A 16,012-nucleotide genomic window follows, 5' to 3' on the forward strand; every position below is an offset into this window, starting at 1 on the left:
GTGTGTGTGTAAATTATATACAAAGTAATTAAATGCAGCATATTTTATTATAAAAATTTGTATGCAAAGTTAATGTGCTGGAGTATAGGAACTACATCAATATAAACTTATTATAATACTATGGAAGAATAACATGTAGGGATTCACAGCTTATGTCTAAGTGGATAAATTACAGTGTGTATAATGCAATCCAAATTCCATAAACATTGTAGAGAGAAAAATGTATAACAAACCTGAAATGGTGACTTCTTAGGAGTAGGAATTAAGCGTTGCATTTTCTTTTTTGAGATTTTCTACAATTTTCTTATTTATTGCAATAAACATATATTCTTTTTGTAATCAGAAAAAAAATATTTTTAAGTCATACATCTTAAAAAAAAGCAAAATCTTAAATAATTATGTGTCTGACATGGAGAATATCTTCCTTTCTTTGCGTGGGAGCTGAGGTGTCCCAGGGAGTAGTATTATACCACCTATTAGAAGGGTGTTGTTGGTATCTGATTTTTAGTAGGAAAGACCTAGGAGCTGGCAGAAGATAAAACAAGGGCTTTCCCTCTCAATAACCGGGTGATGCTAATCAGTTTTATGTCCTGCTCTCGTGGGCTTTGCATAAACATTCAGAATCAAAGGCATGGCTCTTATTTCCTTCCTGCTTCCTTATTCTTTATTTCTGCCATTCTCCCCATATAGTTAGATGCCAGCCCTGGGGAGCAGCAGCAAAGAATCTGAGAGCTACCACTGCTTAAGGTTAACCTATTGGAGACTTTTAATGTGTGTTAGGGACTTCCCTTATGGCTCAGCTGGTAGAGAATCTGCCTGCAATACAGGAGACCTGGGTTTGATCCCTGGGTTGGGAAGATCCCCTGAAGAAGGGAAATGCTACCCTCTCCAGTATTCCAGCCTGAAGAATTCCATTGACTACTGTCCATGGGGTCATAAAGAGTCGGACACAACTAAGCGACTTTCACTTTCACTTTCAATGTGTATTATCAGTCTCAAGTAACATTAGCAACCAGTCACGATTGACATACCACTGCCCTGGGAGTCTGGCATTTCTACCAATAAAGCATTTAAGGGGTATAACTTATTTTTTCTTGGAGGTTCCTATTTAGTCAGGTACTTTGAAGTCCTTGGATATTTTATTTATATACACATGTCTATCTCATCCTATTTCACATCTTACTTTGCTCCACAATTGTCAGGAATGCCTGACTACAAGGATTCAAAAAAGCTCATCCCACCTAACTGTTGCTAAGTAGGTTGTAGCTTTCAGACCTTCTCTTTGGCAGCCAATTGAAAAATCAAAGGCTACAACCCATTTTCCCTCCATACGATTGCCTTTGCTAGACTCTCAAAGGGGCGCATTTCATTTTATTAAAACTCTTTGAGTAATCTGACCATAATTTGGCCTGATCGGAGTGGTTATCTGATTTGCTGGGTTAAATAATGGGCCTTAATTGAGTCTGCATTATTTGTGGAGCCAGTGCTGCTCTTGCCTTTGTTGCCTCCTCCTCCTTCCTTGTGTTTCCCAGTTAACCTTCATTCTTCTTTCTTTGCAGAGTAAAGAAGTCGGCCAGCAGCTCCAAGATGATCTGATAAAGGTCCTGAATGAGCTCTACTCGGTAAATCAGCTGGGTTGCTTGGCTCTTTCACAAGCAGAGGGAAGCAGCATTTGGCAGCTTGTGGCCATAGTCACGTCAGCACCAGAGCTGAGCTGAGGTTGAGGACAGTGCATGGTCCCCACTGGGGATGACTTCACCCATCTCTTTTTGCACTCTTATTTTCAAACTGGATTGAGCCCAAAAACACTTTCTCAAAATAGGATCCCTCTTTAGTTATGCAGGCTAACTCTGGCTGCTTTGGGGGCTTAATCACCAGAGACCAGCCAAGGTCTAGGTCACCAGCACAACTGACCCTCATGAAGAGCAAACGAGGGACCCTGAAGCTAATAGTAAGGAACTTAATTTGCCTTGCTATTACTCTTTGAATAGTACACACCCTGTTGGAAAGAACCTGTTGTTCAAAGTTTTGCGTCAGTTCTCGGATTTATCTCCTGGTTTGAGACCAGAGCGAGCGCTCTAGAGAGAAGCAGAGTCCTCAATGCCCTTAACGTAAGGGACCAGTTCAAGCAGAGAGCCTTGCGTCGACTCCCTGGGGCTTTGGGAGACCACACCTCAGTGGCGGGCCAAGCTTTGGGTTTGGTGGAGAAAACACAGTCTGCTCTGAAGTGACCGGCACTGCAGGCCCATGACGCCTGTGACTGACGCGTGTTTTTCCTCAGGCACAGGGAGGTGGTGGGGCTGTTTTTGTCCTAGTCATGTTTCGTAATTAAAACAAACATGCACACCAAGGAAATTCCTGCTGCCGTACAGGGAATATTCCTATTGTGCAGCTAAAGCCTTTCAGGGCCCCTTCTCCAGCTGGGCTGTGCCAGGCCTTTGTGTCATTCTCCAGGGTTGCCCCATCCTGTTTTGGAGGCAAAATTAATTTCCTGTGTTTACTTGCTTATTCACTACAGTTTTTTTTTTTTTTTTCCGTTTTTTAATCCACAGGAAGACAGGCAGTGGCGACACGTATCACAGGCATTTGGGATCAGAGAATTCCATGTTCTTGATCCAAAAGCCAAGGTGTGGCCATGCTGTCAGGGCAACTGCTAAGCAAGTAGACAGGGTAGAGTGGTCATCAGTTTTGTCTCCAGGGATGCTCAGTTTGTTTGGGATTTCTGTTCTGTGACTCTTCTGCTCTGAAGCCAAGTAGATAGATGGTTCCCTTTGGTTCAGTTCCCAAGTCTTCATTTCTTTCAAATGAAGTTAAGCCTTTTTAAAAATAGAAGCATGTTCATGAACCATATTCAGACTGGATGAGTTTCCTGAACCCCCTGGTCTTTTTAATGCTTTACTTCTGCTCTTTATTTTTAGAGCATCTTCTAGGCACCACGAAGAACTGTTACTCCTTTCTTCTGGCAAATAATTCACCAGGATAGAAAATGACATGTGTAGTCATAATATCAATCCTTTTATTTTCCCATAAGCATCTTGGGTCTCTACTCTTGCCCTTTCTAGGGAGGGGTAGCAGAGAAGGCAGTGGCACCCCACTCCAGTACTCTTGCCTGGAAAATCCCATGGACAGAGGAGCCTGGTAGGCTGTGGTCCATGGGGTCGCTAAGAGTCGGACACGACTGAGCGACTTCACTTTCACTTTTCACTTTCATGCCCTGGAGAAGGAAATGGCAACCCATTCCAGTGTTCTTGGCTGGAGAATCCCAGGGACAGGGGAGCCCGGTGGGCTGCCATCTATGGGGTCACACAGAGCCAGACACGCCTGAAGTGACTTAGCAACAGCAGCAGCAGGGAGGAGTAGGGGGATAATCAGCAAGCCCCAAACCAATTTAAATCCAGTATGCTGTTTCTGCAGGGGACCTGGAGGCAGCAGAGGAAGAGCAGTGTCTAGGGATCTGTTAGCTTTACTCTGCATCCTGGATCTCCTAATGTACCATGATTTTTTTTTTAAAATAAATAAGTGAAAAGGCATAATATGTTTTGATGTAAGAAAGAAAACCTTGGAACTCACTGCTCTGGTCTGAGGAGGGCCAAGTCGGCACTTCCAGCTGCAGTCTTCAGACAATCCAACATTGACCAGTGTTCACTGGCCACCGTGAGGCCACAGTCAACAGAGCATAAGGTCCTCTCACTGATGTGCACACCATTGGCTGGGCATGGTGTCCCCTTCCATTAGGTGAGTTGGTACATGCTCTTATCATCTATTTAAGGCCAGTAGACAGTAGGAAGAGAGAAATGAGCAGAGATGGAAAGTTCCAGAGAAGGCAAAATGGTCTGGTACAGTGATTCTCAATCAGGGGGATTTTTCAGGCAAGGGGACACTTGGAAATGTCTGCAGACATTTGTGATTGTCACAACTGGAGTAGGAGATGCTGGAAGTCAGAATGCAATTGAATTCTTATAATGTGCAGGACAGCCTCCCACAACCAAGAATTGTCTGACCTAAAATGGTCAATAGTACCAAGATTGAAAACCGCTACTCTAATGACTAGAGTCTCCTGAATTATGCAACCCAGATCCTACCTGGTCTCCACCAGCTGTATGATCTTAGGGGGTACTCCTGACCTCTGTGAGCAAGATCTCCACATACTCTATATGTTGGTGTCTCCCATTTCCTGAGGAGGGGGGTGGGGGGGATTTGGGGGAATCATGCTTCATGAAATATCAGACTATAGTTAAGGGTCAGATGAGTTTGCAGATTGTTGGCCATTAGAAAGTTCAGAGAATAGAAGTATAAGTTTTTTCTTCTGGAGTGTAAAATAAGTTGTAGGACTGGTCTGAGTAAGGTACTGTGGCATTAAGGTGGCTAACTACCCCAGTTTGCCTGGGACTGAAGCCTTTCCTGGGACATGAGACTTTCAGTGCTGAGCCTAGGAAAGTCCTGAGTAAGCCAGGGTGATTGTCACCCTACATGACAGTAGTTTCAGGCAGGAACTTGGGACTTTTGTATGCTGGGTCCAGGAGATACTTGTTGCACACACTCTCTCTGTCTGTCTCTCTCCCTCTCAGAGGAGTTAAAAAGAAAACAAGGAAGGACTTTTTGTAAGGAACTTTCCCCTCATTTGACCTTTGGGAAGAGCTTCTATAAGCAGTACAAGTTATTTGCAAGCATGGGATGAAGGAAACCGAGGATGTAAAGGAACCCAGCATATTCAGTGCTCCTTTTTCCTTGTATCTGTCCTTAAAGCCCACAAATACCTCTTCTGGGGAGACTGATTACCTTTGGGTTGAGAATTTAGATACTTTTGAATCTTGATAATCTAAGGGGCAGGACCCAGGTGTTTCCAAATAAAGATGCCTTTGGGCAAGAGGCCCAGATGCTCACCATAAGTGGCCAGCTGCCTTTCTGTACCTTCCTTTTTTCTGCCTGAAGGCCTTTGATTTTCATGACTTGGCACGCTGTGCCAGAGGCTGCTTGCCACAGCTGCTCTCAGAGAGCAATCCCAGGGAGCATTCTCCTCCACGCGCTCTTTACCCCCTAACGGGCTGGCTAGTTTGTAGGCCGTGGTATCCGTGGTTTTCATTTTCTGACCGATGAATCAGGAATGCCTTTGAAGTCAGAGCACACTGCTTCCCAAAGAACTCCAGAATTCTCTGCCTCGGTCATACTCCAAGGCTGCATCTGGAAAAGCCCAGCCAGCTCCCACAGGAAGGGGTGAAGGCAGGGGCACGGAAGGCACGCGGGTCGGCTGAGCAGGAAGAGTCAGCGAAGCCCTAGGATTGAGAAAGAAAGGCGAGGTGTGGGGACATGGAAGCTGTTGTCACCCCACAGGTTTCAAGCTCCTGTGTGACCCATGAATATATGTCCTCTTGCTTTGGTGCGGCAGCTGTCTGCAGAGCCACTTCAGGCTGGAACTTAGCACCTGCTCCCTTGAAACAATGTCAGTTAATAGTCCCCAGCACTTGGCACTAGGGATACAAAGACATATAAGAGATGTCCTTGAGCTCGAGGCATTAATTTTAACATAAGAGACAGAAAAGTAAAGCAGTAAGTAAAAGGTGAGGTGATGACTCTATCACATGTATACGCAAAAGAAGGGTATGAAGCCAGGCTCCTTGGAGAGATGTTTGAATTAAATCCTAATTGCCAAGGGCTCTTTTATTGTTCTCTAAATATTCCTTTTTTGTTGCATCCTGCTCTTGTTTCATGATGTATTGTCTTTTCATTTCTCAATGATCTCTCTAGGGATATTATTGATGGATTCATTTTGAAGTTTTCTTCTTTCTGTATACTTTCTATTTTCTCCCAGATTGCTTGTTTTGGTCTTGGTCTTTCACGTTAGATGTTTTCCTTAAATGTCTGGTAATCTTCAGTTGCCTGCTCGTATTTTAAAGTGAGACAATACATAGTGCTTGAAAGGTCTCTGTCAGCAGTGGTCTTTACTGTAGGGTGATCTGACTGGACTGTGTCCTTGGGAAAACACTGATGTCAGTATCTGTAGGTCTTTTGTATCAGGTGAGCAGTTTCCCCAGGTAGGCTTTTCTGATCTCCTGCCTATATCTAGGGTCTGAGTCGTAAAGAGGCCTGGCCATCTCAACATTCAGTATAGAATTTTCCTGTTTTAGCTCCAGTACCCCTATCCTCAGCTGGGCCAGCTGTCCCCATACATAGACCCCCCCTACGAAAATAAACCTCTAGTCTTCCCAGCAGAGGGGCAGGGGATGGGTTCTGGAAGTCTGATTGTTCTCAGGTTCTCAGCCCCACCTTCATCCCACTTCCATTGATTCCTTTGAGGGTTTTTGTGATTTCAGTCTGGTTGCCTCTTGCCTCTCCACTCTTCATCTTCTGCTTTCATTCTTTTTCTCAGTTTATAAGTAAAAAATAACATAAAAACTCTTTCCTGTTATTTTGGTGTGGCTTGGGGAGGGAGCAGAATTAAAGACACGAATTCAATATTTCGTTTTTCAAAGTAAAGTGAACTCCTTTGTAAAACCGAGAATTTAGACTTGAGAATTTTCCCCTAGTTTGTGTTTGCTTCACTGTATATATTTCTCCAACTCCTATCTTGAGTTCCCTATTTCTCCAACAAATTTTCTTTTATAATCAATTATTCAAGCTTTATCCTTAGTTTCCCCTTGAGTTGAAGGGCCCTAGCTATACTTCTCCTGTATTTGCACAGAAGAGAGACTCAGTCATGTGGGCAATGACATGCATTGTAAATCTACCACTGTGTACATAACTGATTTCCTAACTGTGGAGAAGAAAGAAAAACACGAAGGAAGAAGTGGTGCTTACCCTTAGGAATTTATAGCTTCTTAGACGAGGTAGTGTCTTACTCTTTTAAAGTGAGTTCAAGTTCTTTAGGGGAAAGGAGTAATATACGTTGTTAATTTTTTTTATTTCATTTGTTGTCCTGTTGGCACTGTTCCTTTGAGCCTCCCCCTTTCTTTTGGTCCTTCATGTTCATTAACAGCATTTCCTCTTTATTTATTACACATCTTCATGGAGTAAAAAGTCACTTTCTTAAAGTCGATTCACTTTTATAACGGTTCACTCAAACTTTTGAACCCCTTAATCACATTCAGATGAAAAGAAAAAAAGGAGCCTCCTATCTACCCTTCTTCAGCTAGGGTGGCAGATGCCTCTTTCTTGCTTCTTAGTCAATCTGGAAACCTGGAAGACAAATTACTTAGGAAGGTTTTTAATGCTGTCAGATGCTAAATATTGCTTCTCCTATGTAGAGAATATACAGAGTAGATCTTATACTTAAGGGAAGTGTCAGGCTCAGAATAAGGTGAAGCTGATTTTAAACAATCTCCATCGAAAGTGAGACATCACTTAATGTCTAAAGCACTTTGATTTTGTCAGTATCCCAATATTCTGTACTCCTTCCTCCACCTCCAGCTAAGGGAGCAGTATACATACCCACAAAATTCCTCTAACCCAGGATTTCTCAGCCTTGAATACATGGACATTTGGGGCCAGGTAATACTGTAACAGTGAAAAATCTCTCTAGGAATTGTTCCCCCGGGGGCTGAATTAGCCCCCATTTGAGACTTTTAATTCAACCAGATAAGGAAACCAGATTCTGTTTTTAAGCCTCTCTTGACTCAGCGTAGCCTTTCTTCCCAACTAATCCAGCCATGGCCCATACAGAAGGGAGATGCTGGTGCTCAGTGACTAAGGACATGGAATTTGTGGCCTGACAAACCTGGGTTTGAATCCTGATTCTGATTTATTTACTAACTGTGTGACCTTGGATGTGATAGTTAATCTCTTTGAGCCTCAGTTTCCTCATCTTTAAAAGTGGAAATAATAGCATGTCGTTCATAGACTTGTTGTGAACGTTAAATGAGGTGACATACGTCAGGCCTCTGACAGTGTTGACCAAGGGATCGAGATTACTATTATTACGCCCCGGCCCTCCTCTGTTGTTCAGCTCCTGCCCCTGACACACACCACAGCTGCTGCCTCTCTGATTCTCCCCCTCGCGGCATCAGAACGTCAGCACTCATGAACTTCAGCTCGCTTGGTTTGTCAGCAAGCATTTTTAATTTCCAGATATAAGCAGAGGCTCCCTGTGTGGAAACAGAGAGCTCCAGCAGGGAGGTGCAGACACCTGGTAACTAGAAGTGGTGTGTTTAGGAGGAAATGAGGCTTCCCAGCCTCCTCTGTAGGAAAAGGGACTAGACTTCCAAACCGTTGCTGTGATGAAAAATGTGAAAGTTGTATCCTCTCCTTTGATATTACGTCCTTCCTTTGCCAACTGCAGTTTCACCTGATGTGGATTCTGTCCCTTCTTAGGCTCTTCCCTGAATTTTTCTGCAGGTTTGCAGTCTTCATGGGGCTGTTGTCTAGACCACAGCTTTGCTACAAGAATGAGAAAATGCATGTATAGCACCTGGCACCTAGTCAGGGAAGTAGACTCAGGGCTCAGTAAGTGGTGGCTGCCCTGGTTCTTGCTGTGAGAGGGGGCATTTGATCGGGATAAAGCAAGCCAGTCAGATCCCCAGGACACAAGGCCAGTAGAAAGCTTCCCCATTTCATGTCTGAGAGTCCCCAAAGCATAGGCTGCTCCGCAGGCTGTGCTGCCCTCTCCAGGGTCCCGGCCAGCCCAGGGAGACTCTTGGGGCCTGAGTGCTGACGTTTCCTATCTTGGTCTTGTGAGATGACTAGTAAGGAAATTACCATATAAAGTAAAAATGCTCACAAATGTTCATAAATAGGAGTAAATGACTCCTGGTGGAAGACATAAAATGAACAGTAAGACATGTTGGCTCACTTCAAATACTGCTTTCCTGTGCTTTGGAGTGGTCTTTAGTATAGGAAGTTGGCTAAACCAAACCCGTATGAATTTTGCCCTTAAGGGTATGAGAACATTGCTCAAGGAGGAGAGGTCCAGCTGAGTCTCTTAGCCTACAAAGCAAAGAACTGACCCCACTGGCTTGACCTCTAGGGGTGGGGGTGGGGGTGTCTTGCAGGTCATGAAGACATATCACATGTACAATGCCGACAGCATCAGTGCTCAGAGCAAGCTAAAGGAGGCGGAGAAGCAGGAGGAGAAGCAAATTGGAAAATCTGTGAAGCAGGAGGACCGGCAGACCCCACGCTCCCCTGACTCCACATCCAACGTCCGCATTGAGGAGAAGCATGTCCGGAGGAGCTCAGTGAAGAAGATCGAGAAGATGAAGGAGAAGGTGTGTAGGCTCTGGCAACTGTAGGGGCTGGGGAGGAACACTTGAAGTCAGGACTGATAGGAGATTTCCAGTAAGCCCTGAGCAGGATAAGGAAGTCCTGGGTTCCTCTCATGCCTAATGATCTTGCAGTCTGCCCTGAAAGAAATCCTGGTTATTGGAAAAACCTGGGCATCTGTAACAGACAAACAAGAAACAGTAGTCGCCTTTCCCAAGCCTGGGAGGGGGACTGTAGACCTAGGGTTTGACTTCAGATGTCAGGCATTCAGAGGCAGGTATAGTGACACCTCCTTCAGGGTGGCGGTGCAGGGGTGGAAGATGGAATTTACAGATAGAACCAAAGTGGGACACACATCTAAAGTAGGAGCCTCACTAACCTTTCCCGGGCTGTTCTACATTATGCCCTTGACTCTCATTACACAGAATTAGAACCCAATTTAAGGCAGACGCGCATAGGGAGTAGCAGCACAATTGTGGTTCTTGAATGTACTGTACTTTCCATCTTTTAGCGATCAGTCTCCCCTCTTAAAAAAATAAAAAAGTAAAAATGAACTTCTGTTCTCTTTTCAGCGCCAAGCCAAGTATACAGAGAATAAGCTGAAGGCCATTAAAGCCCGGAATGAGTACTTACTGGCCTTGGAAGCCACCAATGCCTCTGTCTTCAAGTACTACATCCACGACCTGTCTGACCTTATTGATGTAAGTGCTTAAAGCCAAAGGTGCAGGGGTACGAGGGGCACAAGGGTCCCTTGTCCTGATTCTGAAGATCTGGTCAGGAGTCCCCCAGTTCTGTTGCTCAGGCATCTTAGAGCATTTTGAGAATACCTATGAACATGGTAGCCACGATCCCTCTGGGGCTTGCCAGGTACCAGGTATCAGGTGAAGCACTTTACACTTCTTTTCATTCAGTCCTCCCTAGAATCCTGGGAGGACGGCGTTATTACCTCCATTGTTACAGATTCAAATTCAGAGAGTTTAGATGACTTTAGCTAGAAATAAGTGACAGAGGCAAATCGGTACCTAGGTCTGATTAGTAAACCCAGGCTCACAACCACTGTGCACTTGTGTATCCCAGGAAATATTCCCTTAGATCAGCTACTTGCCCGTCGAACCGAGTGCCAAGAACTAAAGGCTTAGAATGTCATACATGATTAGTTTATATAGTTCTTAATGTTTCTCAGTGTTATCTCATTTGATTGTCATGTCACTCTTTTGGGTCAATATTACAATCTCCAATTTGTAGATAAGGAAATCTAGGTAGGGGGTCAAAAGAGTTCCTGCTCAAAGTTAAACTGCAAATTAGAGTCCTGGTCAGGAAGGCACCCGGCTGCCCCTGACATCCGGCTCATACCTGCTGATGTGACGCACAGATGATGAGAGGTCAGATCTTTGGCGCGCGTGTCTTGCGTGGGGTGGGCACAGGGACACGGGTTTTGTCTCCAACCTTACGGGCCGGCCTTGGTTTGGTTTCTGCCGCTGCTTCTCCTTCGGAGGAGCCTGGTAGGTTGCAGATCCGTGGGACTGCAGAGAGTCGCACACGGCTGAGCAACTTCACTTCTTCGCTGCTTCTCCTTACACCGGGGAGTGAGGTCTTGCCGTGGCTCTCACCTGCAGACACCAGTCTGGGCCAGTTCTGAGCCAGTCCTGACTGCAGCTGCTTAAGTACCCCGGCCTCTCCCGCCTGTATCAGAATGAGGGGCCTGAAGCCATCCAACTCAGCTTCAGCCCCCCAGTCTCCAGGGCCTCAGGCGGAGCTGGGCCGGTCTCCTCGCAGAGGTCTGTTAGCAGGCAGCAACTGAGTTTTGTGAGCCTCTGGCCAGACCTCACATACTTGTCTGTCGACCTTGGTTTCTCTGCGAATGGACCTGCCCCGTTTCACCATGTTGTGTGTGGTTCTGGTCTAAGACTGGCCATTGTGTGACTAGCTGGTTGACCTGAGGCTTGTCACAGAGCTGGTTTGGAACTCTGCTGTGTCTCCCGTCCAGCCCCTGGCAGACTGAAGAACTGGGCTGAACCATTGAGTACTTCAATCTGGCCTCACATCAGAGCTGCTTGGGAAGGTTTCTAAAATAGTAGTTTCTCTCTCCCTTCAGCCAGGGCTTTCTGAGTCAGTAGGTATCAGTCTCTTAATGCCCTGAGTGTCATCGTTTCACTGGGTCCGTGGAGCCCTGATCCCTGTCCAGGCCCTGCTTTGTTCTTGCTACTTGTTGATGCCGATCTGAACACTGTCCTTCAACGGAGGTCAGAGCCTTGGACAGGATCCTTTCTCCTCCTCACGGGAACATCGCCTCACTGTTGGGAGAGAGGCCTGTTCTCAGCATGAGGAGGGGAATCACTTCTTTCTTATGCTCAATCTCTGCTGTTTATCTCACATTCAATTTAAAAAAAAAATTGTACCTGGGCGGTCCACCACACCTCTGCTGTGGGTTCTCCTTCTCTCTTTCTTTTGCCCCCAGGGTAACTTTCTCTCCCCTTTCACCAAAACTCTGACCTCTGTGGAAGAGAGGGGTACTGCTAAGTCAGTCACAATTCACAGACCCTCCATCAGATGTGAATCAGTGTTTTTAAATCAGTCCGAGAAGCAAGCTGTTTTGCTCCTTATTATCATTTAAAAAAAAAAAAAGAAGAAGCTTGTTAGGAGCCTGTCTTCAGAGGATGCTATGTGAGATGCCGTTAGCATTCAGCTTGGGCATGGTTCTAGGTCACTAGGAGCAAGTCCAGGCTGGTAGTGTTCAAGGCCACATGGATAGTAAAATGCTCTCACTTTATTTTGTTTGTTTGTTGTTTGTGTTTTTGTTTTTCCTGGAGTGAAATTAATTAGTCATTTAAAAAAGAAAAGAAAGAAAGTTTATAGCTTTTTTTATAAAGCTTATAACTTTAATTATAAATAAGCTTATAATTATTATGCTCTACAAATGTTCAATAAGTATTTATTTGGGATGAGACTATGCCCTGCAGCATCAGGGTACCAAAATAATAAAATAATTCTTACCCTAGAGGTATTCATAGACATACAGAGAGATCATTTTTTTATATCTAACTGGCCAATTGCAGCACCAGTGCTAAGCACAGGAAGTCCAAGGACTGTGGTTTTCAAATCATAGGTCATGATCCATTAGAGGAGTCATGAAGGTTTGACTTATTTTATTTCAATGAATAAACTAGACTAGGATAGAACAGAATGGGAAAGAAAACATCAGGGTGCATTACATTAGTCAGGTTAAGTTTTATTTAGGTAAATAAATAGGTAAAACTATAATGTTAGAGGTGTGTGCATGTATGACAATATAAGATGTATTTCTTACTGTAAGTTGGAGGCCAAAAAAAGTTTGAGAGCCACTGCACTAAGAGCAGAGGAGGGTCTTTTAGTCTCTGTAAGCTCCCTGAGGGCAGGAATCAAGTCTCTTCTTTTCCTTAATACATGCATACATAAGTACAGGGCTTACTAAGCCAAGATTTTTTCCTTTTTATGCCTTTCAATACCGTTTTAATTGAGATCTAATTTGCATACAGTGATTGAACTTGTGTTAAATTGCAAGAATTGTGATGAATCTTACACCCTTATAACTTGTGTCTCTATGAAGATGTAGAATATTTCCATCACCTCAGAAAGTTCCTCTTTTCTCTTCCCAGTCAGTCCTCCACCCCGAGGCCACCACTGTTCTGATTTCTTTTGACTATGAATTAGCTTTGCCTGTTTCAGAACTTCACAAAGGTGGGCTTTTTATATAGTATGTATTTTTTTAAAAAATCTGGCTTCAGTTGCCCAGCATGATGTTTTTGAGCTCCATTCGTGTTATTATATGTGTCAGTAGTTTCCTGCTTTTTCTTGCTGATCTGTTGCCGTAAAAATGGCCAAAAGGATGGTTTGGCCATGAACCAACAGTTAGAGCAGAAGTGAGTGGGGAGCCCGGTTATCCCTTGGCTTTCTGATCCTGACAGTATCCAGAACTTGCTTTGAGATGTGGGGTGAATCTTGTGCCAGTCCATTGCCATCTGTGTTATGGACACTATTCTGCCTCCTTCTTGGCAATGTCAAAGCTCGTTGTGTGCTCAGGCATCGAGGATAAGTGAAAGATTTTTGTGGAAAGCAGTCCATTCAAGGACTAGCCCTTCACTTCCTTTCATTGTATAGTGTAAGATTTAATCTCAGATTGTAGGAATCCACTCGAAGCATCTGATACACAGCAGGAAAACCTTGACTTCGGGCCAAAAAAGACATTCTGAAGTGACTTGAGATAGTCTAAGAACCACAGGCTCCTTGGAATGTACTTTTCTTCCCCAGAAGCAGATGGATGAATGAAGAACCAGGCATTGTCCTCATGGAGTGTGGTGAGTGCTGTGTGTGGGCAGAGAATCTGTGACACCATATGCACCCAAGTCGGACAGGAGGGAACCCAGCTTTCTGAATAGGACATTTTATTAAGGGCGATTATTTCTCGCTTCTATGAGAGCTTGAAGTGGGTATTACTTTTCTAGGCCTTCTCTAGATCTCTGGGTGAGACTATCAGCTGGTAAAGGGTTAATGAACCGTCAGTTCAAGTCATCACACATCTGGAAGGGCTATCATTAAATTCTTATAAAAATTTGATTTCCCCTGAGATAGTTTTCATCAAACATTTATATAACCCAGAAATGGCCAGGGGAGCCCGGCATGGCCACAGAACTCATCAGAAGCCATGGAAAACATACCTTGTCCCCACTGTGAGCAAAATAATGTGCTGCCTCTGCTCACTGGGATTCTATAGGGAACGGGGATGAAATATTCAAATCTTGTTTACCTAGCCTTGCGAGAAATTGCTTCTTTTCTGACGCCTCAGTTTCCGCTGCTGCCTGAATTTCAGTTATGTGGGTAGCCAAGGCTCTGGAAAACCTGTTCTGAGTCTCCTGGTTGGCTGAAGGCGTGGCTGAGCCCAAGGGCACACTGTGAGTGTGCCCGCATGCGCTGGCACAGAGAAGCTCCCGAGCAGTCACTGTAATAAAGCCTGGACCGGCCCAGGAGACTCTGTCTTCCCTAGGCCATCCGGAGTGAGCGAAGCTAAAGGCTTCCGTGGCCACAGCTGCCCGCTTGACTAAGGTCAGTGTTCAGCCTAAGTGGATTATTTCCTCAGAGGCTAGAGTCTGTGCTCCTGGCATCAACCAATCAACTGGTGCTTATTAAATGCCTACTGTGCGCAAGGCCCAGTGGTAAGGGATGCAAAGAAAGAGGAAGACTCTGGCCAAGCCCTCTTTGGAGGCTGATGTGAAACGGCAAGTTACAGAACGAGGGGGTGCGTCCTGTGTCACCTCAGGGCTGCAGATGGACGTCATTCTGGGTGGAGGGTAAATATGTGCCAGGCTTGTAGGGATGGCTGTCCTGGAGGTTGAGAAGTTGATTTGGCTCTTGAAGATTGGGTCCAGTTCCAGCAGGTGAGAGGAGTGAGAACTGTTTCAGGAAGAGACAGTGCCTGGAACTGAAAGTCAGTGGACCTGGAGATACAGGTGGTCAGTGTTTGGTCTGCGTGGTGCTGGGTATAAGTAAACATGTATTAGCTTCACAACAACCTTCGAGGCTGATGTTATCCCTCTGTGGGGCTCAGAGAGGTTAGGTAGCTTGCTAACAGTCATACAGCTGATTTCAGGCCTATGGTTTTCTAATACTTGACCCAAAACATTGAGTATGTCATTGGATTAGAACAGAAGAGTCTGAAGAAGAAGATAGAGGCAGACGATGTTAGATGGTGAGACCGAAGACAAATTACACTTTGCTCTGACCATCAACTTTGTTTAACTTCACTGAGCCTCAGCTTTCTAGTCTGGAAAGTTAAAATCATACCCACCTTACTGGAGTTACTATGCAGATTAAAATGCAAAATATAAAGAAAGCACTTAGCACACTGGCATATAGTAAGCACACTTAATACATGGAGGCATTTTTAAATTTCCCTACTGAGGAAGGTGGATGTTACTTTAGGGGAAAAAAAATGAGAGCTATTATAGGTTTTTCAGCAGGGGAGTAGGTATAACAAAAGCCGTATTTTAGGACAGTGGAGCAGACAGCACTGTAAGATGCTAAGAGTGTGAATTAGGGTTCAGGTAGTGAGTATGGAGAGGAGAGGGGAGTCACCAAAAACATGTAAAGGTGATGAAGCCTGTCTCCCCTAATTCTCCTCTGCACTGAAAATGTCCCCCCACCTCCACCACGTAGTCAGCCCTGTGGGCATTGTTGCTTCTGTTCATCAGACTTACAGGCATGAAATTCATCAGCGGGAATCTACGCAGAGCTAGTCAGCAAGGTTTACAGGTTCAAGGGAGGCTTGGCTAGACCAGCAGCATCTCCCAGAGGAGAAAGGGCCCCTTCGTGTGCAGCCTCCCAATCAGCTGCTTTTGTCTAGCTTCCCTCCCAACTGAATTTAATGTCTTTCCATCCTCTGCCTCTAGTTAAGCTGCAACTGCTGTTCTTCCACATAACCAGGCACCTGCCAGGGCCCACTGGCACTGAGTCCAGAGCCCAGCCTGACGAGCACTCTGTTGTGGAGCTTCTTGTTAAATGCTGCGAGGAAGAGGCGCATCACATGCTTTTTCTTCCCCAGCAGTGGCTGTTCCCAGTGTGATCATGAAGAGGGGGGAAGACTGGGGGAAGAGTTAATTTGATGCCTACTTATGGAATGAAATGGCAATCAGGCAGATGGTCTCGCTCTATCCATGGATTCTTCTCTGATATTTCATCTCAAGTTCTGGATATCAAAACTGTTTGAGCAATAGAGGGGATAAAGGGTGACTGAGGAATTTGGATCTCTGGATCCTTTGGGAGGGATAAGGAATAGAGTTACAGAATG

General features: G+C 45.0%; 1 protein-coding gene across 9 annotated transcripts in view; it reads left to right on the forward strand.

The window, feature by feature from the left end:
• SRGAP2 (SLIT-ROBO Rho GTPase activating protein 2) overlaps positions 1-16,012 on the forward strand; it is a 249,096-nt gene that overhangs the window by 168,000 nt on the left and 65,084 nt on the right. For all 9 annotated transcript variants that reach the window (XM_065938270.1, XM_065938271.1, XM_065938265.1 and 6 more), the window contains 3 exons: positions 1,560-1,622; positions 8,982-9,197; positions 9,765-9,893. In XM_065938270.1, the coding sequence (XP_065794342.1) occupies positions 1,560-1,622; positions 8,982-9,197; positions 9,765-9,893 (408 nt within the window). The remainder of the gene's footprint in view (positions 1-1,559; positions 1,623-8,981; positions 9,198-9,764; positions 9,894-16,012) is intronic.

The sequence above is a fragment of the Muntiacus reevesi genome, chromosome 5, assembly GCF_963930625.1.
Source record: "Muntiacus reevesi chromosome 5, mMunRee1.1, whole genome shotgun sequence".
Lineage (NCBI taxonomy): Eukaryota > Metazoa > Chordata > Mammalia > Artiodactyla > Cervidae > Muntiacus > Muntiacus reevesi.